The sequence below is a fragment of the Ascaphus truei genome, chromosome 7 (genome assembly GCF_040206685.1).
Source record: "Ascaphus truei isolate aAscTru1 chromosome 7, aAscTru1.hap1, whole genome shotgun sequence".
In the NCBI taxonomy this organism is placed as follows: Eukaryota; Metazoa; Chordata; class Amphibia; order Anura; family Ascaphidae; genus Ascaphus; species Ascaphus truei.
Genome location: NC_134489.1, coordinates 13,454,102 through 13,467,103, shown reverse-complemented (window position 1 = coordinate 13,467,103; position 13,002 = coordinate 13,454,102). Strand labels below are relative to the sequence as shown.

The following is a 13,002-nucleotide window of genomic DNA, read 5'->3' as shown; positions in this document are numbered from 1 at the left end:
CTTGCAAAAGAACAACAACGTCGTGCAATATCACGCGCTGCAGAGACACCAGAACACCATGACGCACGCCTTGCAAAACAACAACAACGTCGTACAACATCACGCGCTGCAGAGACACCACAACACCATGCGGCACGCCTTGCAAAAGAACAACAACGTCGTGCAATATCACGCGCTGCAGAGACACCAGAACACCATGCGGCACGCCTTGCAAAACAACAACAACGTCGTACAACATCACGCGCTGCAGAGACACCACAACACCATGCGGCACGCCTTGCAAAAGAACAACAACGTCGTGCAATATCACGCGCTGCAGAGACACCAGAACACCATGACGCACGCCTTGCAAAAGAACAACAACGTCGTACAACATCACGCGCTGCAGAGACACAACAACACCATGACGCACGCCTTGCAAAAGAACAACAACGTCGTACAACATCACGCGCTGCAGAGACACCAGAACACCATGACGCACGCCTTGCAAAAGAACAACAACGTCGTACAACATCACGCACTGCAGAGACACCAGAAGAACAGAAAATATGGCTGGCTAAAAATACACTACGAGCTACAACATCAAGAGCCACAGAGACTCAACAACAACATGAAACACGCCTTGCTAAAGACAGAACAATACGGCGCACATCAAGAGCACAACTAAACACAACAACACAGACAGTACAAGAACAACAACAACACACACATACTACATTAACGCATTCAACACATTACACTTTGCTACGTGCTGCTTTCCTATATAATCCACACATACTATACCACCAACATCCAAACGTCAACATTGGACACATGGACACTATATGCCGCTACTGTCAAGCAAAGAAATTCCACAAGGAATCAGCTGGAATGTGCTGCAGCAATGGCAAAGTGCAACTACCACCTCTACACTCGCCCCCTAATCCACTTCTTTCATACATGTCAGGGACGACTTCAGAATCTAAACATTTCCTACAAAACATAGGCAAATACAACTCCTGTTTCCAAATGACATCCTTTGGTGCTACATCTATAGTGGAACAAATAGGATTTAAAAGTACTTTCAAAGTACAAGGTCAAGTTTACCACAGGGCTGGCTCTCTGCTCCCATTACCAGAACAAGATCCACAATTCTTGCAAATTTACTTCATGGGTGATGAACAACAACAAGCTGATCAAAGATGCCATTGGATACCCAATACAAGACGTGATATTGTCATCTCCTTACAAAGGATGTTACATGAACACAACCATCTCATTAACACATTCAAAACATCACTTGAACTCATGCCAACTGATGACTATAAAGTCATTATCAGAGCCGACAAAACACCAGTGGGCCAACATGAACGTCGCTTTAATGCTCCACAAATCAACGAAGTCGCTATTGTTATAGCAGGGGAACAATTTAATACACGTGACATCATTCTTCAGCGACGTGCTCATTCACTCACACGCATTTGTGAAACACATCGCTCATATGATGCTCTTCAATACCCTCTCATACTTTGGAACGGTGACGATGGCTATCACTTCAACATCATGCAAGTAGACCCAGCTTCACAAGCAAACACTAAAAAAACTGTCTCCGCTATGGACTTCTACGCATACAGATTAATGATACGAGATGCATCGCAAAACCACATTTTACATTGTCGCCAACTATTTCATCAGTTTATTGTTGACATGTATGCTAAAATTGAAAGTGAGCGTCTTCTATACATACGTTTACATCAAAAACAACTTCGCGTTGATCAATACATACATCTAAAGGATGCTGTTGGCAACGATGGTCACGTTGACAACATAGGCAAAATGTTAATTCTACCAGCAACATTCACAGGAAGTCCTCGACACATGCACGAATATGCTCAAGACGCTATGGCATATGTTCGAGCGTATGGACGACCAGATTTTTTTATTACATTTACATGTAATCCAGCTTGGCCAGAAATAAAAATAGAACTTGCGCATGGACAGGCACACAGCGATCGACACGACTTAATTGCCAGAGTATTTAGACAAAAAATAATCACATTAATTCACATCATCACTAAGACTTATATCTTTGGACAAACACGATGCTGGATGTACTCAATTGAGTGGCAGAAAAGAGGTCTTCCACATGCTCATATTCTTATATGGCTCAAAGAAAAGATACATGCCATAGACATCGATAAAGTTATCTCAGCAGAGTTGCCACATCCAGAAGAAGACCCAATACTATTTGCAATAGTCACAAAAAATATGATTCATGGCCCATGTGGAAACATTAATATTCAGGCACCATGTATGAAAGACGGTAAATGCACAAAAAAATTTCCTAAACCATTCATTGCAGACACACAAAGTGGAGATGATGGATATCCTCAATATCGACGACGCGCTCCCACAGACGGTGGATACACAGCAACAATTACTATTCGAGGCAACAAAAACATCCAAGTTGACAACAAATGGGTTGTTCCATATTGTCCACTTCTAACTAAAATGTATAACGCACACATTAATGTTGAATACTGCAATTCCGTTAAATCTATTAAATACATTTGCAAGTATGTAAACAAGGGAAGCGACATGGCCATTTTTGGAATAACAAATGAACACATCAGGGACGAAGTTACGCTCTACCAGCTGGGAAGATATATCAGTAGTAATGAAGCCGTTTGGAGGATTTTAGCTTTTCCCATTCACGAACGACACCCAACCGTTGTTCACCTCACTGTTCATTTAGAAAATGGACAGAGAGTATACTTCACACCTCACAATGCAGAGGCAGTTGCTGCTCAACCACCAAACACAACTTTAACTGCCTTCTTTCAATTATGTCAACACGACTCTTTTGCAAGGACATTGCTTTATCCGGAAACTCCACGATATTATACTTGGAATACATCAACAAAAATGTTCAAGAAAAGAAAGCAGGGTATAGCTGTTCCCGGAACTGATGCCCTTGCAAGTGATGCCTTGGGCCGTGTGTACACAGTTCACCCAAACAACGCTGAATGCTTCTTTCTACGAATGCTACTTCATACCATTCCAGGCCCAACTTCATTTGACGCTCTTAAAAATGTCAACGGTCAACTTTGTGAGACTTATCGAGAAGCTTGCCAAAAACTTGGATTACTAGAGGATGATCAACACTGGAATACTACATTAGCCGAAGCTGCATTACACTCATTACCAGTAAAAATTCGCAACCTTTTTGCCATTATCCTTACCACCTGCAATCCATCAAACCCCAACACTCTATGGGACACATATCGAGAAAGCATGAGTGAAGATATACTTGCCAAAGCACAGAGAGACAATCCATCACTCAATGTTCACTTTTCACCTGAGATTTTCAACGAGGTACTCATATTGTTAGAAGATACATGTCTCTCTATAAATAACAAAACACTCCTTCAATTAGGTCTGCAAGCTCCACAACGTCAGCATAACGATGTACTCAATACGGACCTTATGCGAGAGAAACAATACAATATTTCGCTGCTCAAAGAATATGCTGCAACAAGAAAACCTATGTTAATTGCAGAACAACTTTACACCTATGACAACATCATGGAGCACATCACCAACGGACAAGGTGCAATACTGTTTCTTGATGCTCCTGGTGGAACCGGCAAAACATTTCTCATTAATTTACTCCTGGCCGAAATCAGAATGCACAATGATGTTGCACTTGCACTAGCATCATCTGGCATTGCAGCCACTCTTATGGATGGAGGAAGAACTGTGCACTCAGCTCTTAAATTACCGCTAAACATTGCTCATGAAGAAAATCCAACCTGTAATATCACCAAAACATCTGGACAAGCACGTGTTCTTCAAATTTGCAAACTTATTGTTTGGGATGAATGTACCATGGCACATAAAAAAGCACTTGAAGCCCTTAATAGAACCTTGCAAGACTTGCGCAACAATAAACAAATTATGGGTGGCGCTGTCATTCTTTTAGCTGGTGATTTCAGACAAACACTTCCAGTCATACCACGATCCACACCAGCAGACGAACTTCATGCATGCCTCAAGTCCTCTATTTTATGGCGACATGTTAAACATTTCCCATTAACAACCAATATGCGAGTACAACTTCTGGGCCACTCAAATGACCAAGCTTTTGCAGACACCCTTCTTCAAATTGGTGAAGGTACTTTACCTACTGACTTAACATCAGGTGAAATTGCTTTTCCCACACATTTTTGTAACATGATGACATCACTTCAAGATCTCATACATAACGTCTATCCAAATCTCTTACGCAATTACACAAACCACCAGTGGCTCTGTGAAAGAGCCATCCTTGCTGCCAAAAATACTTCTGTCAATGACCTAAATAATGCAATTCAAGACATTCTTCCAAACACAATTACTCAATACAACTCAATAGATACAGTTGTGGATAACGATGAAGCCGTGAACTATCCAACTGAATTCCTACACTCCCTGGAACCATCTGGAATGCCACCACATCACCTTCGTCTGAAAGTTGGATCACCCATCATGCTACTTCGCAACCTCCACACACCTAACCTTTGTAATGGAACCAGATTGTGCATAAAAACACTGATGCCCAACCTAATTGAAGCTACTATCTTAACTGGCAACGCCAAAGGCCAACATGTCTTCATCCCCCGCATTCCACTCATTCCAACAGACATGCCTTTTACTTTCAAACGACTACAGTTCCCCATCAAACTAGCTTTTGCTATCACCATCAACAAAGCACAAGGACAATCAATCAAGTGCACTGGTATCAACTTAGAATCACCATGTTTCTCCCACGGCCAATTATATGTTGCGTGCTCTAGAGTCGGATCCCCCCAACAATTGTACATCTTTGCTCCAAGTGGAACTACCAAAAATGTGGTTTACAAACAAGCCTTACAATGAACATACACTTTGGTACATTTCCATCATCTCTACATATTATCATACCAACATCAACAAAACACTCACACACTCAATTCACTGCACTCATATTTTATTACAAACAATTTCACCAACACACACTTCACGATTACATCAAATACACTACTCTCAACAATGGACATAAACATATTTCAACAAGCCTTTACAACAATTACATTTTCATAACTAACAACCTTAACAATTAACATACACTTAACAAAATTGCCCTCATATACATGTGCTTTCTACTCTTTTTCTTTCACAAATACAATTTTTTTATATATTACATAACATTCACATAACATTACAAGTTTACAATACAACATATACTTATTCACGGTTCACATCCCGGGCAACGCCGAGTCTCTCAGCTAGTTCCATATACATGTTAATTTATCACATTCATAATTGTTGTCTAGAAGTACACCATTTTATTATGGGCTATTTTGTAGTAGTTTATATATTGATTTAGTATCGAATTGACTTGCGCAGGTTTAATATGTGTTTCTAAATATTTCACAAATATTTCACTCGTTAGTTCACATCAATAGTTCTTTTGGAAGTTGTACATGCTATCTGTTTATATATGCATTCTCCATTGGATTAGTGATTTTGTCCTATCTTGTCCTGTCCGGACTCTGTCTCATTGTCCACCTCTGTGTGGCTATTTATCTTGTTGTCCCTTGGCAATTCATGTAACATTGGCTTTGTCTCTTATCCTCCTTTCTGCAATTGGTCTCAGTCGATGTATTTACACATATATACATTTTCTATTTTGGTCTCTAGCTACATTATCTTGACATTAGTTTAGTTAAAGTGTATATCCTTTTTATATTGTTTAATATTTTATTATTGCACATTTCATATTGCATAATCTTAATTCTGTATGTATTTGTTATATTGTTGGTTCCATTCATTTAGTCTATCGGTAGGTCATCTGTTGGTTTTCCCTGCATGTTTTACATGTTGCATAGCAACGGAGGGGTATTTAAACTACCGCTATTGGCCACTAGTGTATTCTTTGAAAAAGTCACTGATTTGTGACGAAACGCGTCAGGATGTGGAGCGGACACAACATCAGCATGCAGGAGTCTGCTTTTGGTCGGAGCAGACTCGGAGCACTTGTACAGACCTACGGATTTCCTACTATGCAGCTGGATACAGCAACTTAGCTGCATCGTGCCAAAAACCAGAGTATACATCTTACTAGCTGACTTCCCTGCTCACGTTGTGGGCCCGTTATCTGAGGCGGTTTGATTCCGGAGCAGTCATGTTGGCGGTGATATAACATTCACACTCTCTTCACATTCTCAAGAACATTAGCTTATATGGGCTCCATTGGTGAGCCAAAACGTCAAAATGTAATAAAGTTGGATTAATCACCTTTATGGACTGCCTTCCTATTCGTTCTACTTTATGCTTGCTACCTAACTGTATCTAAGCCGTTTGCACCCAAAACTGAATGTTTATACTCTGTAATGCATGTGCCATCTATATCTATGTATCTATGTACCTATGCATGTATCTATCTATGTATATAAGGAATCTATGTATATATATATATAAATATATATATATATATATATATATATATGTATCTATATATATATATATATGGAATCTATGTATCTATCTATCCTCTATCTATCTATCTATCTATCTATCTATCTATCTATCTATCTATCTATCTATCTATCTATCTATCTATCTATCTAATCTCTATCTACCTAATCTCTATCTATCTAATCTCTATCTATCTAACCGTAACACAGGGTTTAGAGGGCACTCACAGTTAACTCCGTCATGCACCTGGGTGTTACAGTGTCAACAGATTTGAAATACAATTGTAGAATAAACAAGGCACGGCAGGACTTCTTGCAGGTAAATAAAATTCTTATTTTTATTAAAAATGTATCAGACCACTCAGTCAAAAATACAGACCGTTATCAAGTCTTAATAAAGGTCTGTGTTTTGACACCGATATTTTTTAAATAAAAATAATACATTTTTGACCTGTAATTAGTCCTGTACAGTGCCCTGTAATATATATATATATATTACGCACATACACACATATGCACACATAAACCCCAACTTCAAAGACAGTCATAATGCAGTGATGAGCTTGCCTCACTGCCCTGCACGCTGTCAGTAAGCAGAGTGATGATTGACCGTTCTCTCTTTCCATGCTTTCTCAGCACTCCACTCCAAATTTGCTTCTCGTCCAGCACATTTTTGGAGCCCTTTATATAATTTTACAAATTACCATCATTTTCTTTTTCTTATCATTATTGTTTTTTTTGGGGACTAGTAAAGTCATTATTTTTCCGCTGTCTATTTATAATGTACAACTCCCCTTTCTGTGCAATTAAGTGCATGCACTGGGCCATAAAGTGTAACTGCTCTCCCGGGCCCCGATTCTATCATCCAATTTAATGCCACATTAATTGCAATCAATCGTTAGAAAAGGGGAAAAGAGAAATGTGTATGGCATTGGATCATTTAACGAAGTTAGGAAGAAATATCAACTTTCCTGCATTACATTCATAGTATTGCACTAATTGAGGTTTATAAAAGTTATGGGACTATCAGTTTTTTCTTCTTTAATATCTTCAGATATTCTTCTTTTATTCTTTAATATATATATGATCCTCTCTGTTAATAAATATGTATTTCAGTTTTATGTTGCAGATAGGTTGACAAACAATTAGTTTTTAACAATAAGTATATATATATATATATATATATATATATATATATATATATATATATATATATATATATTTGTATACCTATGTCATTTTAATTTTATTTTTATATCTGTATGGGGGTTTCTGTTTCAACCATGGTGAACTTATGATTTGTTCTGTTTAATTCAATAATATTTTATATGCATTTACTTTTTTAATATGTGTTATATGTTGATGTTTGTTCAAATGGTTCTTTTACTTTATGAGGTACAGTAAATCTATTATCATGTACTGCTGCTTATTTGATGCCCGTATACGATTATTACTTACAGCTGATTTATGGGCTTTGAATACACTTCATAAGTTGCATGGGAACTTGATTTTCTACTCCCTTGCAGAAGTCAAGTTTGATGACGAAACGCGTTGGGACCCAGATGCTGTGACGTATTATGTCATCACGGTGCCACGAGCGACTTGTGGATCGAGACACTCGCGCAATTCCTATGTAGTTAAACTGATACATATTGAGCTTCTCTGCTGCTACTTTGTCCTGCTGCTACTGTGTCTCCCTGGAGGCTTCAAGGAAAGGACTCTATCGTTTCATCTTGGTTCTTGGATTCCTAGTTATGATCCTCTATGTGGAATATGGGAAGCTCCAGATGAGTATCATCTGTCTCTGAGATAGATTATCTCTCAATGCGTATTTCCTAGCTACACCTGTATGCTATTTTACACTTCCTATTTTTGAGAATAAATGTCTGCACAGATTTATGCTTCAGTATGTGGCACACGCTCTTTTTTCTTCTTTCTAATAGATTCTTGTGGACGTGGTTCATCCTCCTAAGAGGCTGCGGAGACGTCACGGAAATACAGTATATATCCTTTTAATTCTAGTTGAAACAATATATGGACTATCATTATGGACATTATTGTGGATATTTTATTTGCACTGCATTGACATGTACATAAGTGGTTATTTAGCAGGTTAACATACAGTATACTCTTATATCTTTATTTTTGTCTATTGTGTCTTCACATTATTAGTTCATGTAGATTTTACTATACCTTATTTTGAGGCAATTACATAATTTTAAGATTGACTATACTGGATTAATTTCAACGAGCGCTTACCTTTTGTTATGTATATATATATAATCAAAAAATAAATAGATGATACCGTTCTGTGGCTAACAAAATGCTTTTATTTGTGCGAGCTTTCGAGATACACTGATCTCTTCCTCCGGCGATGTTACAATGAATGAAGCAAGCAAAAGGTATACTTAAAAACAGTGTCTCTTGGAATGTTATCTGTGCTAGTCCTTCCCCCGGTGTGGATGTGTTTTATGGCTAGAGGTGTCAAAAGGTTCCTGAAAGCAAGTGATGTAAGAGTGTGTGTGTGAATATAAATGAATGGAGAGCCCACAGTATACTGTATACAGTGCTTTATAAAGGTGTGTGTGGAGTGGGAGTGGATATAAATGGTGTGGGTAGGTGTGGAAATGTGAGAGATTGTAGCACAACTAAAAGTGTGTGTGGATACTATGTGGTCCCTATAGGTGTATAGGGATGGAAAAACAAGGAGTATAAGTATGTGTAAGAGACAGCTGTGTGTGCATACATATAGCACAGTATGTACAGACATGGCCTATTGGGCATGGGAAGAGAGTTCACTTGTGTCAGTAATGACTCATAAAATTTCGATCTCTGTTTAGGCCACCGCTAAGTGTCCCGAACAGTTGCATTAATTTGTATTCATGCAACCGTCTCTCTTTCACAGTAAGAGGATTATATTTTTATTTTATTTTTTCTGGGATTTATTTCCTTATACTCAGTTTTTATTTTTTGGACTTTCATCACTCTGAGCATTTGTTTTTTATTCCATATTGCATTGATTCAGATTGTAACAGAAGACTTTTTCCAGAAGTGATATTCTACCTGGACTCTTTTTTATAAATAATATTTGGTGATATAACCTTCACAATGGGAGTTATATAATATATTTAGGCCCTCCTACTTCTCACATTGATAGTAGTATACCTCATCCATCTAGTTGTTCTGTTGCACCGAATGCTATTTTTCTAATATAAATATAAATATATAAATATAAATATATATATATATATATATATATATATATATATATATATATATATGAAGAAAAGGGAAGAGAGAGCGCATACCCATAGCGTAAAATAGTCAATTTTAATGAGGGGAAGGGAGGGAAGGGGTTAAGAAATGCGCTTACAAGAAAGCAGTAAAATCAAGCATTGTGTGAATAATCACCACCATCCGGTTTGTATCTGCAGTATCCTGGGGCAGTCCCGATCGTGCAGCAATAGGATCAGTGTCCAAACAGATGTCCAGGGCTGGTGTATTCCATATACACGTGTAGGGTCCTGGAAAGATGGCTCCTCGTGGATCAAGCCTTTGCAGCAGTCGCGCGGTCCAATCAGTTCCGGCGCGCGGTGATGACGTCAATGCCCATGCGTCTACCGTGATGACGCTCCCTGACGCGTTTCGTCACTCACGGGTGACTTTTTCAAAAAAAAAGTCACCCGTGAGTGACGAAACGCGTCAGGGAGCGTCATCACGGTAGACGCATGGGCATTGACGTCATCACCGCGCGCCGGAACTGATTGGACCGCGCGACTGCTGCAAAGGCTTGATCCACGAGGAGCCATCTTTCCAGGACCCTACACGTGTATATGGAATACACCAGCCCTGGACATCTGTTTGGACACTGATCCTATTGCTGCACGATCGGGACTGCCCCAGGATACTGCAGATACAAACCGGATGGTGGTGATTATTCACACAATGCTTGATTTTACTGCTTTCTTGTAAGCGCATTTCTTAACCCCTTCCCTCCCTTCCCCTCATTAAAATTGACTATTTTACGCTATGGGTATGCGCTCTCTCTTCCCTTTTCTTCTATAGATGCCCTGTGGACGTGGTTCGTCCACTTTGGAGAGCAGCAGGAGACCCTTCATACCAGGATCCATATCATTATTGGACTATCTGAGGACTGGTGTTCATACTCTCTTTTTTCTTTTGGCTTTATTTTTTATTTAATTTTTTCTTAATACTATTAATAGATCATGTGTTTTTGGTTATAGGTCTATTTAATATCTGTGTTAGGATAATCCAATTATTTTATTGTTTAAGTGTATAGATTAATAATAGTTTTTGCACAGTTGGTGTATAGGATATATATTTATTTGCCTAGTTAACCTTAGCATAGGCGCTGCTTTCCTTCCCCCTTTTTTTTATATATATATATATATATATATATATATATATATATATATATATATATATATACAAACATACACACACACACACACATATAGTCTGCTTGCATCTTGGCTTAACCATAGTTGAAATGAGGTGCAGCGGTTAGATAATGTAGTGCATTTACATGGACGGATGAACCAGCACACCGAGTAAAACTTAATTAATGGTGATTTATTTGCAAGATCTTGAAAATTGTCCCATTGGGGACCGACCCTGCAAATAAATCACCATTAATTAATGTTCACTTGGGAATGTGCTGGTTCATTTGTTCATACTGTATATATGTATATATGTATATATGTACTGTATATACATATTTTCTGAATTTCTGATTTATAGCAGCGTTTCATAGATTGCAATTGAGTCTCATGTAGAGTTTAATGGCTATGTAATGCAAATGATTGCATGTTTTTTTTATTATTATATTTTTGGTTCAGAGTGGAGTCCTTGGATGTTGACAACTGTGTATACATATACAAATATACATACAGGGCTATTTGTATGGGGTAACTCAGAATTCCAGCACTTTATTGTAGGGATAATCAAAAATATTCATATAGTGATTATGGGAATATTAGTGGACTAGACTGGAGAAATTGGTATTCTTGTTTACCACAGAACCATTATTTAAACCTGAATTATTGCTTATATTTTAGCTATAAATTCTTTTTTTATTTCTATGGTCTTAAGCATTTTTTCCCACACAAAGCACACACACAACATATATACAGTGGCACGAAAATGTTGGTGAACCATTTAGGATTTTCACATCATTCAAACCAAAAAAGATAACCTGCTTAAACAAATTACACAAAAACATACTTTTTCAACATTTATTTATCCACAACGAATTAAACATTCAATATCCATGTGTGAAAAAGTATGTGAACCTTTATGAGCAGCAATAACTTCAACTAAATGTTTCCTGTAACTGCTGGTCAGTCTCCCACATAGGTTTTGAGAAATTTTGGCTCGTTCCTCCTTACTGAACTGCTGAAACTCAGTGACATTTGAGGGCTTCCTTGAAAGGACAGCTCGCTTCAGGTCCTGCCAAAATATTTTGATGGGGTTTAGGTCTGGACTTTGACTAGGCCATTCTAAAACACGGAATTTCTTCTTCTGCAGCCATTCTTTTGCTTGTATGTTTAGGATCATTGTCTTTCTGCATGACCCACTTTCGTTTCAGCTTCAGCCCATGGATGGATGGCCTGACATTATCCTTTAGAATCTTCAGATACAATGCAGAATTCATGATTATGTTAATGATGGCAAGCCGTCCAGGTCCTGAGGCAACAAAGCTTCCGCAAACCATCACACTCCCACCACCATACTTCATGGTTAGGATGAGGTTCTTCTGTTCGAACGCAGTTTTCACCAAACATAATGTTTCTCAGTGAGGTCAAAAAGTTCTACCTTTGACTCATTTGTCCAGAGAACGTTGTTCCAGAATCTTGTGGATCATCTACCTTATGTGCTCTTTAGCAAACTTCAGACGGACAACAATGTTATTTTTTAGAGAGCAGTACAGTAGTTTCCTTCTGGCTATCCTTCCATGAACACCGTTCTTGTTCAGTCTTTTCTAATAGTTGAGTCATGAACACACATATTAGCCAAGGTTTGAGTAGCCTGCAAATCCTTGGATGTTACTCTGGGGATCTTTTTGACTTCATGGATGATTTGCCAGTTTGCTCCCGGAGACATTTTGGTAGGAGGACCGCTCCTGGGTAGATTGACTGTGGTCTTGAACTTTCTCCATTTGTCTGACAGTGGATTGGTGAAGCCCCAAATCCTTAGAAATGGTTTGGTAACCCTTTCTAGACTGCTGAGCATCAATATCTGCTTTTTTGCAGTCCTCAGAGTTTTCTTTTGATTATGACATGTTTGCACGCACCTGTATGGGGAAGACTAAATGCACAAAGTTTCTGATCTTTATAAAGGTGGGGCCTCCCAAACTCACACCTGAAGATTTACCTAATCCCTGGTTGTAATTATCCCCATTAATTTTGCTGATAAAACCAGGGTTTCACTTACTTTTAAACATAACCTGACCTTTAATTACTCATTGTTTGTCTATTTCATACTGTACATAATTTTGTTTTAAAAG

The 13,002-nt window shown here is 38.3% G+C and overlaps 1 protein-coding gene across 1 annotated transcript; it reads left to right on the top strand.

Annotated features, from left to right (window-relative positions):
• The first annotated feature begins 813 nt into the window (after positions 1-813).
• On the top strand, positions 814-4,896 carry LOC142499908 (uncharacterized). The gene has a single exon (XM_075609962.1). It carries the CDS (start codon positions 814-816, stop codon positions 4,894-4,896), a length of 4,083 nt encoding a protein of 1,360 aa, XP_075466077.1.
• The last annotated feature ends 8,106 nt before the right edge of the window (positions 4,897-13,002 follow it).